The sequence below is a fragment of the Monodelphis domestica genome, chromosome 4 (assembly GCF_027887165.1).
Source record: "Monodelphis domestica isolate mMonDom1 chromosome 4, mMonDom1.pri, whole genome shotgun sequence".
Classification (NCBI taxonomy): Eukaryota; Metazoa; Chordata; class Mammalia; order Didelphimorphia; family Didelphidae; genus Monodelphis; species Monodelphis domestica.
The window spans coordinates 349591654-349616130 of NC_077230.1; the positions used below are offsets into that span (position 1 = coordinate 349591654).

General features: G+C 48.7%; 1 protein-coding gene across 10 annotated transcripts in view; it reads left to right on the forward strand.

Moving 5' to 3' along the window:
* NUMA1 (nuclear mitotic apparatus protein 1) overlaps window positions 1-24094 on the forward strand; it is a 106555-nt gene extending 82461 nt beyond the window's left edge. For 8 of the 10 annotated variants that reach the window (XM_007491052.2, XM_056795046.1, XM_007491051.3 and 5 more), the window contains 21 exons: window positions 386-466; window positions 1628-1715; window positions 2189-2315; window positions 2803-2960; window positions 3462-3579; window positions 3697-3814; window positions 4089-4229; window positions 4793-4915; window positions 6038-9256; window positions 9904-9945; window positions 11631-11675; window positions 13164-13274; window positions 13372-13590; window positions 14937-15115; window positions 19189-19438; window positions 20363-20618; window positions 21647-21783; window positions 22209-22406; window positions 22557-22673; window positions 22834-23028; window positions 23232-24094. In XM_007491052.2, coding sequence (XP_007491114.2) covers window positions 386-466; window positions 1628-1715; window positions 2189-2315; window positions 2803-2960; window positions 3462-3579; window positions 3697-3814; window positions 4089-4229; window positions 4793-4915; window positions 6038-9256; window positions 9904-9945; window positions 11631-11675; window positions 13164-13274; window positions 13372-13590; window positions 14937-15115; window positions 19189-19438; window positions 20363-20618; window positions 21647-21783; window positions 22209-22406; window positions 22557-22673; window positions 22834-23028; window positions 23232-23243 — 5934 coding nt within the window. In that variant the 3' untranslated portion in view covers window positions 23244-24094. Of the gene's footprint in view, window positions 1-385; window positions 467-1627; window positions 1716-2188; window positions 2316-2802; window positions 2961-3103; window positions 3162-3461; window positions 3580-3696; window positions 3815-4088; window positions 4230-4792; window positions 4916-6037; window positions 9257-9903; window positions 9946-11630; window positions 11676-13163; window positions 13275-13371; window positions 13591-14936; window positions 15116-19188; window positions 19439-20362; window positions 20619-21646; window positions 21784-22208; window positions 22407-22556; window positions 22674-22833; window positions 23029-23231 lie in introns of those variants that run through there. The other 2 variants (XM_007491049.2, XM_056795048.1) reach the window with 2 other exon arrangements.
* The last annotated feature ends 383 nt before the right edge of the window (window positions 24095-24477 follow it).

The window sequence follows — 24477 nt, forward strand, 5'->3', positions numbered from 1 at the left end:
AAGCATGTGTGCTAAGTGGGGCATCATATGGTTCTGTGCAGCATGCCTCAGACCTCTTACTCATAGCCTTTGACCTGGAGGTATGTGGATATGTGATAATTGCTAACATAGGATCTTCCCTATTGTAGGGGCTCAACCAGTGTTTGTTCACTCACGAGTGCCCTGTTGGTCCATCACATAAATGATGGCTGAGGAATATAGAACAAACAAGACCCTTACCCTCAAGGGTTCTATATACTTTAGTTACAGTAGGGGAGGCAGGCACACAGATGATACCATTGAGTCTTGGTATAGATGCAGTATAAAAATAGATATGTAGTCCCAAGTTGAGAGCATTGGGGAAGAGAAAGGGTGATTGAGAACTTGTCTTCATAACTGATTCTAGGTGATCATGTTACTCTTATACCATTCCACCATGAGTTCCAAAAGTTTGAGGGATTGGAACCAATTTGACTACAAAATCCAGGTAAGCCCCTGTTTCTCCTCCCCCAATGCTAGCCTGATATTTAGGTCCTTTGGCTCTTTAGTGCTCCTCATCTTGTATCTAAACCTGCTTTCCAGGAGGATTACTCTGTTGTCTGGGACAGTTGTTGCCATTCCTTTTCTCTCATACTGTTGGTCATTTCATGGCAGAGTCAATGGACATGGTTCCCAAAAAAAAGTCTCTGACATGACCAATCATAGAGCCATGAACTAGATGGTTACTTCTAGTCTTACCACTTTATTTCCCATAAATCTTCTGCTTAATTGAGCTTATGTACTTTCCATCCCTCCAAATGCAACTTTGCTCCTTCCTTGTCCTCAGTGCCTTTGTTTACACTTTTCTCTATGCCTATCCATCTGCTTGTTGAATTCCTGCCTATCCATTCTTTATATCACAATTAAAATGTTTTGTTTTTTCTGATTTCTACCCCCATTTCCCACTCTGTAGCCACCTGCCCTCTGGGATATCACATATGAATTGTTGTTGTTGTTAGAGAAAAGCAAAAGAAGTTCAAAGAAACCTGCTTAATTTTTTCCCTGGATTCCTTTGTAAGAAGGAATAAATGAATGAAAAAATACTCATAAAAATGTTTACTGTGTGCCAACTACTGTGCTAAAACACTGGGGATACAAACACAAAAACTAAAGTAGTTCTTGCCCTCAAGGAACTTTCATTCTAAGGAGGGGGCAACACACAAGGCCAAGTAGTATCGAAAGGAGCACGTTGGTCCAAAATTTTATAGAGATGGTGAATGGGGTCCCAAGGCAGTCCACTGACTCATCCCATCCAGGAACAATAACATAGTTTAGTGTAGCATGGTTCCATAACTGGAGGTGGGGAGGATATAAGGAAACAGTATGTAATTGGTGTCAAAAGTTGGCCTGGAGGCTGTGAGGGAAGGAGGAGAGATCATAGACTTGAAAGTGAAGTGAAGCATGGCTACGGTTTCCCTGAAATTGCTATACAGAAGAGAAATCCCATCAGAAAGAAGAGATTGAAGTAAACTGAGTCCCAGGCAACCTGTGACTATCTTCAACAGGGAAATAGATGAAAGAAAAAAGTTTGAGTAGCCACAGCCTCATTGCTATTCTCCACACCCTGGGTATGCATTCTCTTTCTGTCCCATCTTTGTCTCTTGCCCAGTCGGAGTTGGCTGCCATCCTTAAATTTGTGTTGGACCATGAAGATGGGTTCAGTCTGAATGACAACTTAGAGAGTTTCCTTCAGAAAGGTGAGTGGACTTTTGAGCTACAGTCCTGAGAGGGTCCAGAGCTTGCTATAGGCATGAATGAGGATCTTGTCAGTCTGTGTTTCTGCTGTTTCCTTAGAGTATTAGAAAGATATCTGTGTAATTCCCACTGCTTAAGACTTTTTTGCTTCTTTGTCTTAGCAGCAATTTAACTAGTTTTCAGTTGATTGTCTCATCATTGAAGTATGTCCCTAGTATCCAGTTCATTACCTCCATTGGTCCTGCCCCAGGGGATACACTCCTATTACATACAATCAGTTCACATCTTAGTATCTAAGAAATTGAGATCAGTCACCTTGCTTGAACAAACTCTATTCTCCTTTATGGCAAAACCCTAGGTGGCTTTCTTTTTCATGTTTGGTGGATTGGTTAATGTTCTCCTTTGACAAGTCACAAATAGGTTGTTGTTTGGACCAAATCTAGCTTCTCATGAACTTTGTTCCCTCCCCACTCAGCTCCTCTCCTTTCCAGTAGTCCTAGCACCAGCTCTGATGAGCTTTCCCCAATGCGTACCCAACAAACCAGGAAGGAAGTTCGATTCTTGGAACTGCAGAAGATTGCCTCCTCATCAGGTCTAAACAAGTGAGTTCTGGGGCATGTTCTTTTCACATATAACCCCTCACGAGATCTTTGCAGCCCAGAAGTTGAGCTATTTTCTGCTTCAATCCTCTTTTCTTTGGACTGTAATAGGAAATTTTGGGGCTCAGTAGGCAGTGTAATGTAATCCTCTTTATTTTACTTAACTTCAGATAGGGAAATGAGTGTAGGGCTATGTTGGGAAAAAAACTGAATGGTTGAAGGCCCATAGGTAAACCTTTTTTTCCTAGAAATTTAATTGATTTGCAGCGTTCTTCTCCTCATTAAAACCTGTATGGTAATCATCTTCCTGTCCTACAAAGAAAATAAGCAGCAAATGAGATTTGTCTCACCATGATTCCAAGAACAGCACCTAGGTGCCAGTCATCTGGCAGTTGATATACTTTATCTCTGCCTTTCCTGGGATGTGGGTGACTCCTTCAGCCTTGACACCTGATGTTCTGATTTGGGGTTCCTGGGACATCTTCCTCAGCTTCTTGTCAGGGTCTCCTGCTTCTCCCATGGGTGATATCCTTCAGACCCCCCAGTTCCAAATGAGACGGTTGAAGAAACAGCTGGCAGATGAGCGGGCTAGCCGAGATGAGTTGGAGCTGGAGTTAGCCAAAAGCTGCCAACTACTGGCTGAGAAGGGTGAGTATTTAGGCAAGCAGATAGCCACCTGCCATCTCCTCCCCTTGTGGAGGGGTTCTCCATTGGGTCCCTTCCTCGAGGGAGTACTGGACTTACCTGGGAAACGTCCCCTCAGCATCCTCTTCATCTCTCCCCACAATCAGGCCATCTCCTCCCCTCGGCTGTCCCCAGCTCTCTGGGTTCGTGCAGAGAAGAGGGCAGGTGAGCCACGGGGCTTTGACTTTTTGGAGGTCGGTCCCGTGACTTTGGTTTCTAGTGTCCACCAGATTGAAAGTAGCCCAGTTCAGAGAGTGGTGAGGTTGGTTTCCTGGGAGGGCCCCTCTTCCTGCCCATTCTCCTCATCCATCATTTCCCCATCTTCAGTTGGACCTTAGACTAAATACCCCTTGGGTCACTCCCACAGTTGCCCATCCCCCAATACACCCTCCCATGCTACTGAAAACTGCCCCCCTAGTGTTCCTGCTTCTGAGCATCTCTCCTTATCTCCTCCCATCCTGACAGACACACAGATTTCCACGATGCAGCAGCGTATTGATCGCTTGGCTCTCCTAAATGAGAAGCAGGCCACAGGACCCCTGGAATCTAAAGAGCTGGAAGAATTACGTGACAAGAATGAGAGGTAGGTAATCACCTTCCTTTGATCCCATCCTCTAGTCACATCCAGCTTGCCCTGGGCTATGGTTTGGCAGGTCTGGAGGATGAGCAGTTCTCTTTTACATTTCTCCTCCTCTTCTAGTCTGATTGTACGGTTTCATGAAGCCTTGAAACAGTGCCAGGACTTGAAGACTGAGAAGGGCCAGATGGAGCGCAAGATTGACCAGCTCTCTGAGGAGAATGGGGACCTTTCTTTCAAGGTGTGTGGCTTTTTGAGTGTTGTACTATGTTAGTGGGGTGTCATGACTTTCCATGAGGCAGCTGATATCTGTGATGCTTCTAGAATAGGACAGATAGGGACATAAAGTAACTTGTATCTTGTCTAGATACAACATCAGCGATGTGATTTGTAGTAGCTATCTCCTTTCCTTGGCCTGGGTATAAGTGGATATGTTCTGTTCCTGATGGACTAGAAGGAAAGATAGCTTGTCTACTAGGTCCTAAGTGATTTGGAAAGTTCTCTTTCTTTGTCAGCTTCGGGATTTTGCAAGCCATCTGCTGCAGCTACAGGAGGCTCTCAATGATCTGACAGAAGAACATAATAGCTCCACAAAGGAATGGAGGGAGAAACAGGTTCACCTGGAGACAGAACTTGGCACCACCCTGCAAGACAAGGTAATATCTCCAAAGTGATAACACTTCCCTGAGAAGTGAGGACTGAGAACTTGGCCAAGATCTTTTCTCAGGCATATGATAAGAATCCAGCATATCCCCAGTTGAATTTACCCGTTGCTCCTTTCTGGGCCCTTCAATTTTCCTTTTAGTTTTAAACCAAGATCAAAATTATTTCTATAGGTAAGATCCAAAAAGAATAAAGGACCTGGGCTTAATGAGCTTCTTTCATGCAGAAGAAATGGCAGGTTGGGGGGGAGGGGGAGAGCAGCTTGAGGAGGAGGGCAGGCAGTGAACAAGGCTTTTGCAGAAATACAATATCATAGAGTAACAAAGCCTTTAAATAGGAGAAGTTGGTTGGGCTGACCCTAGTTCTAGCTTTCTAAGGACTTTTCTCCCAGGTTTATCAGCTGAATATTGTTAGTAAGTCTGTTGTATTAGCAGATTTACATGATTGAGCTTGGACTGTTTAGGTGCAAGGCTAAGGGTCCTAAGAGTCTCAGGGGACAGCCTTGTGGCCCCTAACTAAGCTACCTCTTCATTTTGGTATCTTGTTTGTTTCCTAGAAATGCCTTGAAGAGAAGAATGAGATCCTCCAGGGAAAAATATCACAGTTGGAGGAGCAGCTGGCACAGGTTGGGAAGAATCCATCTCAAGAGAAGGGAGAGGTGTTGGGCGACATCTTGCAGGTAGAGAGATGGTGACGTGGCTGATCAGGCATCAAGACAAGGCTCTATATTCTAGGCTCATCCCCTCGACCCTAAGGTTTTAGCAGTGTAGTTGTTGGGAAAGGACAATTCAGTTGTTTTGTTTCCTTAGTTCCCAGAAAGGCAACCTATAGATGGACAATGAACAATGCTTCAAATCTCAGTTATTGCTTTTGTTAATGGTTTCACTCAACATATGTTCCTATAGACTATCTCTATAAGACAGCTTCTGCAAAGATCATATGTAGTAGTGGCATGGTATAGAGAAAATGAAATACTGGACCTCGATTCAGAAAACCCAAGGGGGAACCTGAAGTCTACAGTTTATTTAAAGTGAATTTTTGGATGAATTAGTTCATTTCTCTGAACCTGTTTTTTCCATCATTAAAATAGGTTTGGGGGGGGGACGGGGAGGCAGCTAGGTGGCTCAGTAGATTGAGATTCATGCGGGAGGTCCTGGGTTCAAATTTGGCCTCATCCTAGCTGTGTGACCCTGGACAAGTCAGTTAACTTCTATTGCCAGTTCTTACTATGCCTTGGAACCAGTACACAGTATTGATTCTAATGTAAGAGTTTTAAAATAAATAAACAAAATTGGGATAAATATTCCCTTCTTTGCTTGCTACATACACATTGTTCTGAGGCTTAAGAAAGATAAAATGTAAAGTGCTTTTTAACCTCCCAGCTGGGGAGACTCACCCACCCATATAATCACTGAGGTGTGAGGGTCCCTTGAGTTCAAGAACTCTGAGCTGCAACAAGCTAAGCCAATGAGGTGTCTGTACCAAGTTCATTCTTCATTTGGTGTGACCCCTGGGGATTGGGAGAGGGGGATGGATACCAGGCTGCCTAAAGAATGGGAAGATCCTACAAGGCTAGAGTCAGAAAGGGTTATAGTTTCTTGCATCACTTAGGGTGAGATCAAGCCCATCTTGTAGACCCTGCAACTTCCAGCCTAGAAGAGATTGGGAGACCCAGTTTTTTGTTTGTTTATAAATAAACACAAGATGTTAAATAATAAGATATCACCTATTTTCCTGTATTTCCATTCCTTTGGGCTACAGGTGTGTAGCCAGCATCTAATGTGTGTTTCTCCTTGCTTAGCTGGAAGCCCTGAAACAAGAAGTAGCCAACTTTGCTGCAAAGGATGCTGAGCTTCAAGCCACAATAAAGCAACTGGAGGATGAACGGAATCAGTGGAAATTAGAGATGCAAGCTGAGCAGGACCGCTTTAAGGAAGAGAAGCAGCAGCTGGAGCAGAAGGCTCAGACTCAGGAAGCCCAGCTGACTGCTCAGGTGGCCACCCTCCATGCCACCCTCCAGCAGCAGGACCATGATCTGGCTGACCTCAAGCAGCAGACTGAAAAGGAACAAGCACAACTGACTGAGACCCTTCAACAACAAGAGCTGGCTTCCCAAGGCCTCCAGCGCCAGGTGGAGCAACTGAGCAACAAGCTAAAGCAAGAGGAGGGAAGGCTGGAGGGACTGGTCCAGGATTGGAAGGTGACCAGCCAGACCAAGGACCAACAGCTGGCAGCAGCTATGGAGAAGTACCAGGAGGCCCAGCAAGAGAGGGATGCAGCCCTGAAACAGTTGAAGGAGTTGGAGAAAACGAAAGCTGTGGAGTTGGGAGCTCTGCAACAGCAGCTCCAAGCTACCAAGGATGCCTGTAACAGTGCCCAGTCTTGTGCTGCAAAGGCTGAGCAGGAGAAGACCATACTGAGCCAGAAGGTGGAGGAGCTTAGCACGTGTGTAGTTGAACTGAGGACCTGGCAAGAGGAGCACAAAGCAGAAGCTAAATTGGCAGAAAGCCTTCAGACTCGGGTCGAGGAACTGGAGAACCAGCTGAAGGCTGAACAACAGAAACTAGCAGAGAGAGAAGAACTAGCTCGGGAGAATGCCCAGCTCCAGGAACGACTTCTTTCCCTGGAAGATTCATTGCAGAATACTAAGGGCATCCTGGAAGATGAGAAGCGACAAGCTGTAGAGGCCCTGGAGGGGCAACTACGCCGCATTTCTGAGCTGGAGGCAGAGACGCAGAGCCTTGGGCAGCAGCGAGACCAAGATCGGCGGCAGCTGGAGGAGGCAAAGGCTGGGCATCAGGGTCTGGAGGCCCAGCTCCAGAAGCTTGGAGAAGAGCATCGTTCCAAAGTAGAAACCTTGCAGCAGGAACTGGAAAAGGTGGCAGCTGCCCGGCAAGAGACAGAGGGAAAGTGCAAGCAGCTGGCCTCAGAGGCAGCTTCCTGGCGTACTCGTTATGAAGAGAACCAGAAGGAGGGGGCGCAGCGTGGTGCCCTGCATGAGGAACAGTTGAAGGCCCTGAATGAGGAGCAAGAGAAAACCCAAAAGCAGCTGCAGGCTGCCCAGGAGAGATTGGCAGTGCTGGAGGCTCTCACCAAACGCCAGGATGCTAAACAGCAAGAATACACTCGGCTTGAGGCTGACCTGTCAGGTGCCCTCCGGCAGCTCCAGGAGAAGGAAGAGCGGGCCCAGGATCTGGCCGACAGCCTGTGCAAGCTGCGGGAGGAGGTAGATCAGCTCACAGCTGCAGTCAGGAAAGCAGATGAGGAGAAGGAAGCCTCTTCTCAGAGGCTGGCTGAAGAGCAGCAACGGGTGCAAGAGCTTGAGGCTGCCACAAAGCAGCTGGAAGAGCAGCAGAACCAGAAACTAAGCAGGATCCAGGCGGCCCTGCAGGCTAAGGAGCAAGAAGCAGAGCAGCTGACAGGAAAGCTAGAGCAAGCACGCGGTGCTCTGGCAGAGAGCCGGGGGCACCAGGAGGAAGAGCGTGTCCAGTGGGAGCGGGAAAGAGTCCGTGCAGAGGTGGAACGAGACCAGGCCAGAGCCGACCTGGCCACTGAGAAGGCTGCTAAGGCAGAACTGGAGGCAAGGCTGCAGAGCTCCCTGAGTGAGCAGCGGGTGGAGTTCAGTGCCCTGCAGGAAGCCTTGGCCCATGCCCTGGAAGGAGCAGAAGGGAAGGAACAGCAGCTTGGAGAGCTTCAGAAGCAAGAGGCCGCCCTGCGGGCAGAACTGACTAAGCTGCAGAAGACCACTGAGGACTTGAGAGAAAGGTTGGCTCAGGAGGAGGCAGCTGCCCAAGCAGATGCTCTGGGGCCTGCACAGTCGGGCGCCCAGGAGTCAGAGGCTCTGCGGGCCGAGCTGGGTGAGCTGGAGCAGCGGTGCCGGGAGCAGGAGGAGAAGGCCTCTGAGCTGGAGCGCCGCCTTGAGGCTTCTCGGAAGGCCCAGGCCAGTCAGGAAAACACTACTGCTGCCCTCCGGGCTCAGCTGGAGGAAAGCACCCAAGAGCTAGCTGCCCTCCGAGTGGCAGCTCAGGAGCACAGCAAGGCTGAAGAGGAGCAAAAAGCCCAGGTGGCCCATGCCCAGCAGGAGGCAGAGAAGAATAGCAGCCTCATCAGCAGCTTGGAGCAGGAGGTGTCCATCTTGAACCTACAGGTTCTGGAGAAAGAAGGAGAAAGCAAAGAGCTGAAGCGTCTAGTGCTGGCTGAGTCAGAGAAAAGCCAGAAGCTGGAGGAGCGCCTGCGCCTGCTTCAGACAGAAACTGCCAGTGCCAGCACACGGGCGGCAGAGTGCAGCGCAGCCCTGAGCTCTGAGGTGGAGGCGCTCCGGGAAGAGGCTGAAAAGCAGCGAGCGGCTGCAGATGGTCTCCGGAGGGAGCTGGCCTCCCAGGCTGAGCATGCAGAGGGCCTGGGACAGGAACTGAAGACTTGGCGTGAGAGGCTATCCCAGAAGGAGCAGTCCCTGTCCTCACTGCAGCAAGAGCTTGCCACCTCCAAGGCCCTGGTTGGGGAACTGTTGCCCATCAAGCACCTCTGCCAGCAGTTAGAGGCCGAGAAGGGCACCTTGCAGAGCCGGCACCGAGAGGAGCTTGAGCAGGGTGAGAAGGCTGTGGCGGCGCTGCAGGCAGAGCTTCTTCGGGCCCGCCGAGAGCTTGGAGACCTCACTGCATTGCGACAGAAAGTGACTGAGCAGGAGCAGATGGCTCAGCAGCTGAGGGCAGAGAATGCCAGCTATGCTGACCAACTGAGTGCACTACAACAGGCCCATAGCAGGCTAGCAGAGGAGAACCGAAACCTGGGGGAGCGGGCCAGCCACGGGCGGCAGCAGCTGGAGGCTGAGCTTGGACGAGCCCAGGAACTTGAGGCAGTGCGGGCTGAGGCAGAAGCCCAGGCAGTTCGGAGCCGGGAGGAGGCCCTAGATACAGCCAGGCAGCTGGAGACCATGACGGCCAAGTATGAGAGTGCCAAGAGCAAGGTCCTGGAGGAGAGGCAGAGGTTCCAGGAAGAGCGGCAGAAACTCACTGCCCAGGTAATGTACATGGTCCTGGTGTTAAATGAGAGAAGGGGCACAGTCACCCCAAAGACAACCCCTCAGGGTCCATAGTGAACATTCTCCCACCCTCTGCCCTGCCCAGTTTTGCTTTATCTGCTGTTTCTTGTCTTGGGCTATTAAAGAAATTGGCTGCTAACCTCATTTCCTAGATAGCAAAGAAAATGTTGCTAAAATTCAAGAGGACCACAACCCCTAATCATGTCCCAGCCTCAGGAATCTTCTTTCTCCTGACAAATCTGGGAATATTTTCAGCCTTTTTCCCTATGATGGTTCTGAGAATGATGAGAGGGGTTGGTGGAGAAGTCATTGACCTGTTCCCCTGGGACAAACCTGTGTTTTAAGTTTATTGGGTCATTGAACACTATAGTCTGGAAGTTAGTTGAGCAATTGCAGCTAGACGTCTGGCTGAGTCTCAAGAATAGACTCCTCCCACCCTTACCAGGAAACCAATGTCCCAGGATCAGCAGGAGACCTCCCTGCCCCTGACCTTCCTTACCCCCTGCTGCCCACCCTAGATCCTCAGTTCTGAACTCTAATTGGGGTAAGCTTGGCAGCAGGACCATGCCCTCCCCTTTGCCCCATCCCTAATCTTACTGTCCCATTGCTCCCTCCCCCTTATACAGGTGGAGCAACTAGAGGCATTTCAGAGAGAACAGACTAAACAGGTAATGCCAGGGGGACCCACTAAATACTGGCTGCTTAAGCGGTGTCTTGCATGACCCTGGCTGCAGCTTACCATCATCCCCCTTCTGCTGCAGGCTGTTTACTGTGGTGGGACCTCCCCTCTCTCTACTGGGTGGGGGTGCATGCTGGTGAATCAAGGGCTAGGTCTGGGTTGCTGTGGAGTTTGCCAAGCCCTCCCCACAGGGCAATGGGACCATTGCCTTGATCTCAATCCCTGTCCCTTTCTGTAGGGTTTGCACTTCCTCAATAGGCCTCTTCCACCTGCCTATTCTCTCTCCCAAATCAGGCCAGTGGGGTGGGAATGAGACACATGATCCTCCTCTAGCTTCGTATTTTCCTGTTTGTTGTACTCTTTTCAAACCATGCTCCCAGGAGACAACCCTTTTATCTAAACTAGTAGACTTCACCATCTGTTCTTCCCACATTCTATCAAAGGAGCAAAATTGAATAGGAAAGAACAAGCAGTGGAATACCCTCCACCTTTTATAGCCATAGCCCCTCAAGCACAACTTCTTCTCCAGAGCATTGTGATAGATTGCCCAATTTGGGGAAAGACTGGATGAGGATACAAAGAGTAAGAAGATAGGGGAAAGGTCAATTTCCTACCCTTTAACAGCATTGCTTTTAGATATACCAAGGGGCAAAATTGGCCCCATAGATGTCCACAAAAGCACCAGCACCAGCAAGAGATACTCTCTGATCCAGGACCAGGGCAGAGCAGGCTTCCTCTCATTTTCACAGACTGACATCACTTCTGCTTGTTGGAAATAGTTCAGGGCTGAGACCACTCTCCTTGCTCCTGCCAAACCAACAAGAGGGGGGATTTGAGGAGAGACAGAGAGAGAGAAACAGACAGTCTCCCTCCCCCTCCCCCCTGCCATGCACCCCAGGGACAGTTTACTTCCCTTTCCCCACTATACATCCTACCTGAGTTTATTGAATGGTGACTTAGGTACTGTAATATCTATGTATGGTACTAATTTGTGGGGCTTCCTAGGCTGCTCTCTTACCCACTCCCCAATCCTGCATCCCCTTCAGCCCTGTCACCAGTGCTGTCTGGAGCACCTTGAGCTGTTAATGTCCCTGGCAGCCTGCCAGGCTGTTAGTGAAATGTGAATCAGAGAGAACAGTTAGGTTGGGAGAAAAGAATCAGAAACTAGTTGGTGCACTGCTCAGCTTTGACTTTGCTGACTTGGGCGGGGACAGCTTCGTTGACCTAGGATAGGGGGAGAGGAGGTGATTTTCTCATCACAATTTTGGAATGTTGGTGATGGGTGAACATCAAGCACACACCAACTGTCTGCCTTTACACCATATCAATTTCTTGAAGCTAATTCTGCAGTCTGTGGCTGCTTAAGAGAAGATAGATCTGGATCTTGTTTGGGAACATAAGAGAACAGTTGTGCTCTCCTTGTTTCCCTCCTGTAGGAGGGAAAAATTGGCAGTGACACCTAGAACCATGTCATATTTGCGCTTAAATCTGCAGCTGTTGGTACAAAGAGGGCATTGTTGGGTGGTAGCATTGCCTCCTACACCAGGGTGGGAATTTGGGCTATTTGTGTGCTTAGAAAAGCATTTAAAATCTGGTGCCTAGATCTGAATGAGGAAGGGTCAGCCAAGTCTTTTCTCCTCCTTCCTCCCGTCTGCCTTTCCCTCTACTTTCTAGGTGGAGGAACTGAATAAGAAGCTGGCCCAGCAACAAAATATGAAGGTAAGTTTTGGGAGCAGGGAAGGACACTTGACTTCTGACCCAGAGGAGCAAAGACAGCACTTCCACCCAGTGTTAACTGAATCCTGTCTCTTGAATGCTGTGGGTTAAGGTCAGAGGGTCATAGACAAACTGGTCGTGGCACTGTGAGTTCCTTTACCATCTCCAGAGTTCATCTGGCTCTGGTTCATCGGGCATTGTGTGCAGAGGATGATCTGCCCTGAGGAAGAGATGGGCAGTTTCCTCTCTTCTGCATAGCCTGAGCCCTAGTCAGTTGGTAGCAATCATCCTTTGGCAGGGCATGCCCAAAGTTCTGGCAATGGCAAGTAAGTCAATTTGGATTGAATGAGGAGCATCCAAAAAGGAATGTTAGCGTGAAGTATCAGCCTGGAGCTGGGTCATGAAAGGCTTTCGGGGCCAGGGTAAGTCTGGAAGTAACAGAAAGCCAAGGAAGGGCTCTTAAGTGTGAATGAGGCAAGGAGGCAGGCTTGTGCTCTAGGGAGGCTTAGCAGTTGTGGAAGTTGTGGGTTGGTGAGGCTGGAAACAGGGGGGGGGGGGGGGGGGAGACCAGTCAGAAAACACAAGAGTCCAGGTGAGTGGTTGAGGACGTGAGCCAACCTAGGGGTGTTACTAGGGAATGGCCTAGTCAGAGGCAGACAGAACCCTGACTGACCAGGGAAGGGAAAGGTCAAATAGGAAACAGCCCAATATCATCAGCCCTCACTCCTCAGGCCTACTGTATGTTTGGCCTTATGCCGGGTGCAATAGGGAAACAGGTCTTAGTATCAGTCAGTAAACACCTGATGAAAGAACAGTACATTTGATTTGAGCCCTGATGGTCAGGTAGTAACACTGCTTCTGGGCAAGTCATCTACCCCTCACTAAGGCTATTTCCTCATCTTTAAATTGAGGATGTTGACCTGATTTGGTAGAGGGAGGGGCACCAACTGTAATGAGATCATGCAAAAACACCGTGGAGATAGGAGTGTGTGTGCTAAGACAATCTGATCTCTGCAGGAAGGCTGCAGAGCCTTTCCAGAATAGAATCCTTCATTCAGAAGCTCAACAAGGAAATGCCTGGTACACTGGGGTCCTCCCTGGCTAGGCTTTGTTCCTTGTCCTCTGTTTCTCCAGTGGTATCATAGAATCACAGAGCCTGATGGGCCTCAGAGGTCCCTGGTCCAACACTCTCATCTTACTAAGAAGGAAGCTGAGTCCTAGAGAGGTACTATGCACACAGCCATTCACTAGCAGATGGCATTGCAGGGGTTTATCCTGAGGTCCACTGACTCAAAATCTGGTCCTCTTCCTGTTATGCTCTGTCAGCTCTTCCCCCCCCCCCCCCAAAAAAAAAAAAACATTGAGAAACAGGACTCTGGGAAGAAAAGACCTGGCCTTTGTGGGGGCTGCTTGTATTGGAGGAGTTCAGAGCAGCCCCCCCGAATGGCCTCCTAGTGAAAACTCTTCCTATCTCCCTCCCTTCCTTTGCAGCCCCCTGAAAGTGAAATACAGCAGCAAGCTCATCATTACCAGGCCCAACTCAGTGAGCTGCAGGCCCAACTGAGCCAGAAGGAACAGGCTGCTGAGCACTATAAGGTGCAGGTGAGGAGCCCTGGTCCTTGGCTTCTGTGACAGCTCTCCCAGCTCCCACATGGAGGGGAGGAATCGCCTGAGTTTTCCATCCCTCTTCCTTCTCCAGATGGAAAGAGCCAAGGCTCACTATGATGCCAAGAAGCAGCAGAACCAGGAGCTGCAGGAACGTCTGCAGAGCTTGGAGAATCTACAGAAGGAGAATGCTGAACTGCGGACCGAGTCTGAGAAGCTCGGCTGGGAACTGAAGCAAGCTGGGCTGAAGACCAAGGAAGCTGAGCAAGCCTGCCGCCATCTTACTGCCCAGGTTCGAACTCTGGAGGCACAGGTGAGAGACCTTGGGGAGCAGGGGCAGGGCAGAGCCAGAAAGAGATGATCCTAGCTTTGAGAAGGAAGGTGTGGGAAAGATACTGACTTTCAGGCACTCCTTTCAGCAAGGGAAGGAGCCTTTTTAGTTCCTCAGTTGTTTGCAAAGAATTGAACCCCACAAGGAGGGACTGCTGGGGGAACTTGTCTAACAAATAGCTATGAAACCGTCATTGGCAAGACATCTTGTTAGGCACCAGATATATGAGGCAAGATAGTCAACAGAGAAGCATCTGGGTAATCGAGGAGGAGGCAGTGGCTGCAGCTGATTGAAAGTAACAAATGTGGGAAACTGAAGTTTGGAGAAGGACAAGTCAGACAGTTTAGAGGATGGAGGTCACTTTCTTGAAGGAGGAAAACATGTAAAAGAGCTTGCACGGGTGTCAGGTGGTCCAACTTGCAAGGGACTTAAATGCCCAGCCAAAGAGTTCATACTTGATCCTAGAGGCCCTTTAGGGTTTCTGAGCCAAGAAAAGACACAGTCAGTTGGATGTTCTGGCATTCTGCTATGGGAAGGGTGGAGCTGGGAGTGCAGGGGGAAACTAAGCCAGTGTCAGAGGTAAGAGATAGGGGGAAGCCATTTGAAGGGAGAGAACTATTTTGCTTTTGAATGTTGTGTTGATGACTGAAGGCCTCCCATCTCTATCCTAGAGTCCAGTAAGCATTTATTAAGTGCCAGGTACTATGCTAAGCACTAGGAAAACAAAGACAGACAATCTCTGTCCTCAGAGGAGCTTCACCAGGGGGAAGCAGCACACAAAAGGAGACAGGGAAGTGGAGAGGCTGGGAGGATAGACAGCAGTACCTGCCAGGCTTCTTGACCTGGCCTCATTCTATGGAGTTGAAACCAGGCCAGGCAGCAGATGAAAAGTAAAGTAATCTGGGAGTCCACATTTCTACCCTCTATAAAGAAGCCATTGGGAGGAGGCTGAGGGTGGTGGTGTCAGGGCTTGAGGGAACAGCATGATAGTAAGCTCAGAAGTGATGAGCTGCTCTTGGGAGGGACCTTTTTGTCTGTAGGTTAGCAAATGAATTGAACAGAATCCTTTCTTGTAACAGTACAACTCAAATCAATAAAACTTTTTTTTTAATTACCTATTCATATTCTGTAACCACTTATCTATTGGGAAGTAGCAGTAACCCAAGCATTTCTGACTCCATCTATAGCATTTATTCACTCCTCCATGCTGCTTCTCAAAGGAAGCCTTCTGCAGTTATCAATTGAGGCTAGTCTAGGTAGGTTCCCTCTTCACCTTCCTGACCAAGGTCCAACATAAGCATCTTTCTCTCTCCTCTCCTCCTTGCCAGGTTGCTCATGCAGATCAGCAGCTCCGAGATCTTGGCAAGTTTCAAGTGGCAACAGATGCACTGAAAACCCGAGAAGTCCGAGGGCTGCCCCAACTGGATCTGAGCACTGACAGCCTAGAATTGAGCAGTGAGGAAGGGACCCCACTGACCTCTACAAGATCAGCAGCTCACCGTACTCGGTGAGGAATATGGATTACCTGAGGGACATAGTAGATCTTTGCCTCAGCTGAGTGAGAAATTTCACTGAGTGAGAAATCACTGAGAAATTTCTCAGTGAGAAATTTCAGCTCTGGCTAGATTTTGAGATTTGATGAGGTCTGGATCTTATCCCTCCATCCTAAAGTATTCCGAGGGCAGAACACATGTGGTAGAGGTCAATGTCATACCACTGGGCAGAAAGTAGTTGTTAAAAGCAGGGAAACACTGGGATAATTGCAGATTTTTCGCTTAAGAAAATAAGCACCAAACTGTATCAAGATTGGATTTCAAATTTTCTACTAATTTTCCACTTATATTTCCTTGAGCAAGTAATGGACCTTCCCCAGGCCTGAGTTTCTATATCTGTGAAATGTAGGGTTTGGACCAGGTAAATGGATACAAGGTTCCTCCCAGTTTGGTTTTCCGTGATTCTCACCTCTTCATTTTTGTATACCTTAAGCATGTTCTCTGTTCAGAAGCCAGAGCTTAGACATGTGCACTGCTGACTGGTTCTAAAAATTTAGTCTAACCACATAACTGTGTTTACAGGAGAGAGTGAAAGAGATGGGAAAGAGAGGGTCATCAGATGCCATGTTGGGAGAAATGTGAGGAGGGAGAAATCCTGTTTGGCAGATAGAGAGGAGTCTGAAAGGCAGAAGATCTAGCTTTTATCAGGCCAGAATGTAGTCTAGTTCAGGCATGAACAAAGACCTGGAGATGGGAGAGAAATGAACAAAATGGGATGTAGACGTACTCTGGCTAGAATGAAGAGTTCATGAGGAGGAATTAGATGAGGCTAGAATTATAGATTGGAGTCATTGTGGAGGACCTTGAATTACAAAATAAAAGAATTTCTATCTCAGACACTAGGAGCTTCTAAAGGCTTTTGAATTCAGGAGCAACTTGGTCATAGCAGTAATGATTAAGGAAGATTACCTGAGTAGTGGGTAAAGATGGGAAGAGGCAGAAAGGCTAGAAGTGAGGGGAAGTGGGACCAAACTGTGGACCTCAACAAAAGGGTTCACAGTGGGCATGGAAAGAAGGGCACAGTTGCAAGAAAGGTTCTAACTGTAGAACTGACAGGACTTGCCACCTGATGAGATATAATGGAGAGGAGAGAGGGCAGAGCTGACTTTTAGGTATTAGCCTACTTCGAAGCAGCCAGTTTTTGGTTACTATGAATAGCCTTGCCATGCTTTAGGGTTTTTAAAATGCTTTCATATGTTCTTTAAATTGATGGTCACAACTCTGTGATGGAGGCAGACAGGATAAGTTTTATCTTCATTTGGAGATGAGGAAAGTAAGGCTTGTACATTGTGACATGACCAAAGTCACAGTGTTCATGAAGAACTGGAACTGGAGGCAGGTCTCCTGTCCCTGTGTCTGGTATTCCTTCCACTGTCTGCTGTTGCCTGTCAGGGACAGTTCCAATCTCTTGGTATAGGGGGTAAGAGTGTCCCTCCCTCAAAAAAGAGTTGATTCTCCCCTGATCTTTGGCTCCCCTCTCTGGCCCTGGTCAGCCAAATCCCCAGGCTAGACAAATAGAGCCAGCCACAGATCATATGCCCTGTCTGTGGCTATTAACCTATACCCCAGGAACCATGTAGGCCCTGAGAACTGGTGACAGAAAGACTGAGCAGCAGAGAAGACTTCTCATGATCTCTCACCAAGATCATTCCAGATTTCTTTGAGATATGTTAGTGGCCTGAGTTTCCTTTCACCCCTTTTCCAGTTCTTGACTTAGGGGATTGGGCAGCAGAAGGTAGGAGGTTATTTTGGGGACCCAGGCATGGAGAGGGCTCCTTCTTATGTATAATAAACAGATAAAGCACATACTGTGAAAGGAGGCAGATGATTGGATAAAGTAGCATTGGAGCAAGGAGCCAAGACCCTTCTGGAAGGCTGGGTGTGCTATCCTCTGAGTAGCACAGGAAAATGCTAGTGTACTGTGCTAAACATTAAAAAATAGGTACCAAAAAACGAAATGATCTCTTGAAGAGCTTGTAATCTAGGAGAGGAAACAACATGTATGCATAGGAGTATATAGAAAATAAACAGAAGGAATCAAGTGCAAGGAAATTGGAGACAAAAGCACAGACATGGCACAGGTGAGGAAGAGAGAAGGGGCCAATTTGCCTGCACCAAAGAGTATAGGAATGGGAGTGATATTTGAATGATTTGTAAGGTAGATTTGGTCTGAGTGACAGGCTTTAAAAGCTAAACAGAGGAGTTTATATTTTATATTAGAGGCAACAGAAAGCTAGTGAGTTTTATTTGAATAGTGAATAACATGGTTGTGTCTGTATTTAAGAAAAATCTCATTTGTCAGTAGTGTGGATCAGAATTGGAGAGGGCTTGAGGGAGACTTGGAGCAGAGATGATGAGGGCCTGAATTAAAATGATGGTTATCTGAACACAGAGAGGCTCAGATGAGAGACCTTTTTTTTTTTAACTCAATTTGTTAATCGATTGGCTCTGTGGGATGTAAGAAGTTGAGGTTGGTGCTAAGATTTACAGTGCTGGGACCCTGGCAGAAGGATGGTTCTCTTGACACAGGAAGAGAACTTCCTGTAGAGGGGAAAATTGGAGGGGAATCTTCCTCAAAGATTTAATACAGTATCAATTGGAGTAATCTCAAAGCAAAGTCACTAAGATTAAAAGCTCTTGCAGAGGATGAGTCTTTAGCTGAAACTTGAAGGAAGGCAGGAGATAGAGATGAGGAAGGAAAGAATTCTAGGCATGTGGGATAGCCAGTGAGAAAATGCCAAGAGACAGAGATGGAATGTCCTATTTTAGGAACAGCAAAGGAAGCCAGAGTCAGTTGGGTCACAGAGGGTGGAAGTAGGGTGTCAGAAGATCAGAAAGATAGGAAGGAACCAGGATTTGAAGGGTTAAGAACCCAGGCTAAGGAAGAGCTTTAAAAGCCTTTCTTGGAGTACTATCATCATTGAATTGGGGAAGATCAGTTTGATAATTGAGGGGAGGGTAGTCTGGAGGGACTCTAGAGGTACTAGAATAATAGAATAGATTCTTAGAGAAGATTTCAGCCATAGGGAATAGATGGACTAGGAGTAATTAGATGAGAATTATTTAAGTTTAATTTTTTATTATTTTAATGAAACTTCTACTGTGTGTTGGAGCTCAACATTAAGTTGGAATCGGGAAAAAGTTAATTAAAGTTATATTAAAAAGTGTTTTGCAGCTGATGACATGCAACTTTCCCTGCAATTCCTTAAAGAAAAGGACAAGTGTAGTTTTTATTGTTTACTATCTTTATCTAAAGTTCTTGATCTGAGTTTTCTTATTATTTGACATTGTCTTTAAAGAGCTGTCAAAATCATATGTCATTCCTTCGGATTGGCTTTCTTCATTCTATGTCACTTCATGGAAGCCTCTCATGATTCTTTGCATTCATACACATCATTCCTTATAACCACATACATTCACATAGCATAATAGGTTCAGTTATTCTTCCAATAATTAGGTATGCGGTTTCTAACTTTTTATGTTGTTTTAAATAACTTTATAAATATATATTTGAGTAAAAAGAGGTAGCATTTAAAGTTGGATCTTAAGTGATGGGGTAGAATTTCAACAGGGAGAGATGCCACAGGTGAGAAAGGCATTCCAGGGACAGGATAGCTTGTGAGCAAAGGGGTATTTATCAGGAATGTAAGTAGTTCAGGCTGGCAGGTGTATAGGATAATCTTACGGAATATTGACAAGTAGGGTGTTCACTGGAGAAAGGTTTTCCAAGCTGCAATAATGTTTACAAAGACAAGAGGCCTGCTGTGGAAAAAAGAGTAGGTCCCTACCTTGAAAGAGTTTGTCCTGTTTTTAGATGAGTTTGAATTTTTATAGATTTGAAACAGAGTACAGAATGTAATTTTAATTCATTTGCCACAAAAGATGGTCTTACCAACTGCCCAAATTGGCAAAGTTGTGCTGCTGATCTTTAGGGATGCACCCAGCAGGGATGAAAATGGCACAGTACTACCCTTCAGAATGCCTTTCAGCCCCAAGGCTCTAACACAAACATGATTTTTATCCACAGAAAGTCATCTCGAACCCAGCCTGATGGCACCAGCCTCCCTGGGGAGCCAGCTTCACCCATCTCTCAGCGCCTGCCTTCTAAGGTGGAGTCCCTGGAGAGCTTGTACTTCACCCCAATACCTGCCCGAGGACAGGCCCCCTTAGAAAGCAGCATGGACTCACTGGGTGACATTGTATTGGATTCTGGTCCCAAGACCCGCTCAGCCCGAAGGCGGACCACACAGATCATTGACATCACAATGCTGTCCAGGGTGAGAATATTGTGGGGGACAAGGGGAAAGGGGGATGATTTAAGACCTGGGAGACTAAATTCAGGTGCCTCAAGTGGGTATTCAGTTCTATTGGTATGTAAATTCCTTAAGCTCGAACAAGATCTTTGCATGGTACCATGCCTAGCACCTAGTAGGTGCTACCCAAATGCTTCCTTCTTTCTTTCCTTCCTCCTCCCTTCCTTCCTCTCACTTTTGTCTTTATATCCCAAGTGCCTGGCCCACAGCACAAGAGTCTCGTGTCTCCTTGATAGCAGAACTCATTTCTTAGCACCATTTGGTACATTATGAAAATGAGCACAGGGATGGACAAACCTCAAGGCTCCAGACATTTCCCCACACTGTACTTACTTCATTCAGTCTCTAATGAAAGAGGACAAAGAGAAATGGGAGGACTGAAAGATTCCAGCTCCTTTTAGAATCTCTTTTTTGGCAGAGATGTCCTTCCTCTTCCAAAATAGGTTGCTGCATTTGACAGTGGTCTGACCTTGCACATCCTAAGCCCTTTCCCCCATATTTTTACAACATGACTCTTAGAAGCCTCATCTCTGGCTCAGATGGGGGCAGAACTCCTGAGAACAAAACTTTAAAATCAGAAGATAATTGCTGACCTCAAGAAGCTTAATTTTAGGCACATTTAGGGCTAGTAGGAGAATGGAATTGAGAGTCAGGAGACCTGAACTAGAATGTCATTTCTTTTGAACCAGTGAACCTGTGATGTTATAAATGTAAAGGTTTCTACAGATGTGAAGAATTATTTTCATTAGCAGGTGTTGCAAGGTCTGGCAAAGATAAGAATGTTTACAAAAGGAAGCATAAGGGCCAGGGTGCTGTGAAATGATCTCCATAGAGAATCAGGCCACACTAATGGTTCTCCCAACCGTGAACTGCCATCCTGTCTTTCAGAAACTGGACACAGATGAACCGGACAGTTCGAATTCATCCTTCTACAGCACACAGTCAGCCCCTGCCCCACAGCGGGGTCTCCGTTCTGCGTCTTCGGCTCAGTCCCTGGCTAACTGTCCCTCTCGGGAGTCCCGGACCAGGCTGGGCTCCCTGGAAGATGGGAACTCAGCCTTGCTCAGCCTTCCTGGTTATAGGCCCAACACTCGAAGCTCAGCCCGGCACTCCCAGGCCAGAGCATCTAGCGGGGCCCCTTCAGGTAAGAGTCCTCGAGGTTATGGATGGGGTATGCAGGGGCTTTGGCAGATTCTTGCCAGGAGACCAGGCAGACAGACCAAATTAGGCACCTGCCAGAGACACTATTGGGATGTCCTGAACTGTCTCATCTTATTACTTGACATATTCCCATCAGACTCTTGGCCAAGCCAGTGGGTGCTCAGGGATTGCAAACTACATTTAAGATAGATCAACAGGATTCATAATTGGGATGCTAAAAAAAAATACTGCTACCTGGTGTTCCAAAATATGTTCCTTGGGCCATTTACTGTCCATGGGATTAGTGGATCCTAGAATCCAGGTATCCTGTTAGGCCAATCCTCTCATTTTACAGATGAGCAAACTGAAGCACAGAAAAATGAACTGACTAGCCTCAAGTAGCCCAAGGGCAGGGCTTCTATAGAACCCAAGATTCTTCAGGATAGATGTTTTTTTTGTCTTTGCATTCTCCTCACCTGCCCCAGTGCCTACATAGTAGGTGCTTCATAAATATTAACAGCATGTTGCAGACACATTTTGAGGTCTCCTACCCTCCAAATCTAGTCTGCTTCCACTGTGAACTATAGTTCCCTGGCATTAGCTTAGGTGATCAGAAGCCCACTTGACAGGGCGGCAGAAGGTCAGACTGTCTCAGGCTATCTATTCCTTCGTATGGCCCCCAATAGATCTCTCCATCTTCTAGACTCACTGAGGATAATCATTGATTACTTTTAGCAACTTGGCCCAGAACCTGGAGTTTGAGGCATTTGCTTTTTAGTCTTGCCACTCTCCGGGTGAACGGAAGACAATGAGGGCTGCTCCAGTCTCTTTTTCTGGTCCTCTCGCCCCCATCCAAGGAAGAAGGCAGTTGTTGAGCATTTGTGGGAAGGGCTTTGGGAGAGGAGTCCCTGATCATTTCTGGGGCTAATTGGATTTAGGGCTCCCCAGGGAGGCAGAAAGTTCAATGCAGAAAAGCCTCTCCTCTTCCTGCACTGGTCTCCTTCCCTTCCCTCACCCTTCTGTCCAACACAGGTCGGAGCAGCTTCTATACAGGCACCTGCCAGGATGAGCCAGAGCAGCTGGATGACTGGAACCGGATTGCAGAACTTCAGCAGCGCAACCGTGTCTGCCTCCCACACCTGAAGACCTCTTACCCCTTGGAGGCCAGGGTGAGGCTAGCGCCAAGGAGCAGGGCCCCAGTCCCCTCCTTAGCCTGGGAATCGCAGGGCCCCCTCTCTCTTCCCTCTCCACCCCATGCCAGAGGGGCTTTCTGCCCAGGCGGGACATTTTCTCCCTTAGCTTGCTCCCAGCATCCCTCCCCTTCCTTTCTAGCAGGTAGAAATTCCCTTGGCAGAAACCAGTTATATTTGCTCTTTGGTCATGTCTTCTTGAGCCAGTTTTCTAGCCTATGGTTATTTCAATCAGGAGAGGAGGAGGCCTCAGGACTGTGGGGAGCTTCTATGTCCTGTGCCCTCCTCCTCCCCCCCCCCCCAGTATAGTGCCATTGCAGTACCCCACCCCCAGCTAGATGCTTGCTGTCCCCACTATTGGCTGGTCTCATCCCCACCACCTCTCTGTCCCGTGCTTCCATCAGCCTTCCATGAGCCTGGCCACCATCACAGACGAAGAGATGAAGACGGGAGACCCCCAGGAGACCCTTCGCCGAGCCAGCATGCAGCCAGCCCAGATCCATGAGTTTAGTGGCACACATCGCCTTCCCTCAAGCATCACCACCCGGCAGCACCGGAAGCGCATCTCCTCGGAGCTTGACCAAGGCCTCGGCACCCCTGAGGTAGGTTGCACTGCAGCCTGCCTCCCCACCCCCCCTCCCTTTTCTTGGGGGCAGCATTTGGGATCACCCTGAATAGGCTGTAGACTCCTCTGCTCAGGGCCTAGGGGGATCCTTCCAGACCCTCCGTGTCTTAAACTCCCTTCTCTGCAGGCCAAGAAACCGACCAGCTGTTTTCCTCGTCCCCTCACCCCCCGGGACAGACATGAAGGCCGGAAGATGAGTGCCGCCGAGGGCCAGAAGAAGGGGGCCCCTGCCCCCGGCAAGCAGGTGAGGGGGGCCCCCAAATTGGGACAGGAGGTCTGGAGGTTGAGCTCCTCTAAGGTGAGGCTGAGGGTGGGAGGAAACATGCCTGACCTTGTGCAGAGCTGGGATAGCCGGGCACCTTCCTGCCCCCACACACAGGCCGTTGTCTCCTCTCACTCTTCAGACCAACAAGCGCCAGTCATTAGCCTTCAACATTCTGAACACACCCAAGAGACTGGGGAACAGCCTGCTCCGGGGAGCCACCAGGAAAGCTTCGGCTAAGACCTCCCCACTCCCCCGAAGTGGGACCCGCCGCTCTCCCCGAATTGCCACTACTACCATCACCACCGGCAGCACCTCTCCCCGGGCCAGGGGCAAGGTAGGGAGCTGGGAAGGGGCCTTCTAGGCAGAGACCATCTCCTGCCCCAGAGACTCCTCCCAGAGCAAGGATCCATGTCTGCTGCATGACCCACTGGGGCCCACCCTGGGAGAGAGAAGTCTGAGGGCTCAAGGCCGGGGAGGGGGCATTGGTCTGGGCTTCTGTCTTTGCTCATCACCTACCCGCCTATCTGTCTCTTTCAGGCAAAGCACTGAGGGATCGGGGTCTTCGAGCATCTTCTTCCATGACTGCCCCATCCCCATAGGGGGCCCATGTGCTGGGCCTCGGCCCACTGTTCTCCAGTGCCTTCTCTCAGCACCCAGGGTAGGGAGACTCCCCATCTCCCAGAGACACTGAGGTCTGCCTCCCACTCCCCCTTCCTGGAGTCCCCACACAGCACACCTTCCCAGGGAGGCGAGTGGGGAGCCAGGTCATCCCCTCCCTGTCCCCCCTTACCTCAAAGCACAGTAACCCCCTAAGCTCTCCAGCAGAGAATGAAACCCCCGTGCCACTGAGAACTTAGCAAGGGCCAGGCTTGAGGGACCATGTCCGGCCTCCTCTTGCCCTCAACCTCTGGGAAGCTCAGCTGCCCGGGCTCTTGTGCCTCCCCACTAGTCCCATTCCCAAAGGATGGCTCCTGCTCCTAGGCCCAACCTTGGAGGAGCCATTTCCAAAATTAGTTGAGAAGAGCCTGGGCTCTTCTGCCTTTCTCCCCAAAGGTTGGCTCTCCACCCCTCCAACATCCTCCCTTTCCTCTAGTGACTTGAGCTTCACCGCAGCCCCGCCACCGCCTCTAAGCCTCTCTCCTGCCTCTTCGACTATTGGGACCTGTTATTAAGGGGAACCTGGGGAAAGATATTAGCCGGCTGGGTCCAAGGATTCAGGGAGCAGTTGGGCACCCACCCTTGGCACTCCCCTTTGGATGCCAACTGCCTCATCGCGCCTTTGAGCCTCTGGAGAGACAAGGAGTAGGGAGGGAATAGTGGGAATGGGAGGGTCAGGACTCATCTGTTGGAATTTTTCTAAATGTTATTTCTTGTAAATAAAGTCTTATTTTTCTCCCTGAGGGCTGGGCTGACTTTGAGGGAAGAGAGGGTTGTGGGGGGAAGGTTCAGCCCCCCCTTTTCCCCTGTGCCTGCAGAGCTCCCCAATCCTTGTGTCCCACTTTGGTGTTGGCTGAAGCTGGTGGAGGCCCCCAGATGACCAAGGAGCTGTGGGAAAGGACCTCCAGCTTGGGGTGTCCCTCCTTTCTCTGCCTAGTGTCCTCCCAGCCTGGTTCAAGTGCCTGCTCAGCCCTTCTGGGGGTATTTTGGGGGACCCGCCCCCCACCCTCTCTAGGTGTCTGTGCCTTTGCTCAGTGCCCCCCCCCCCATTGTTTTTTCTCTTGACTTTTAAAGGTTTTGTAGAAAGCATAGAAATAATTTCCCAGGGTTCCATCTTGACTGCTTT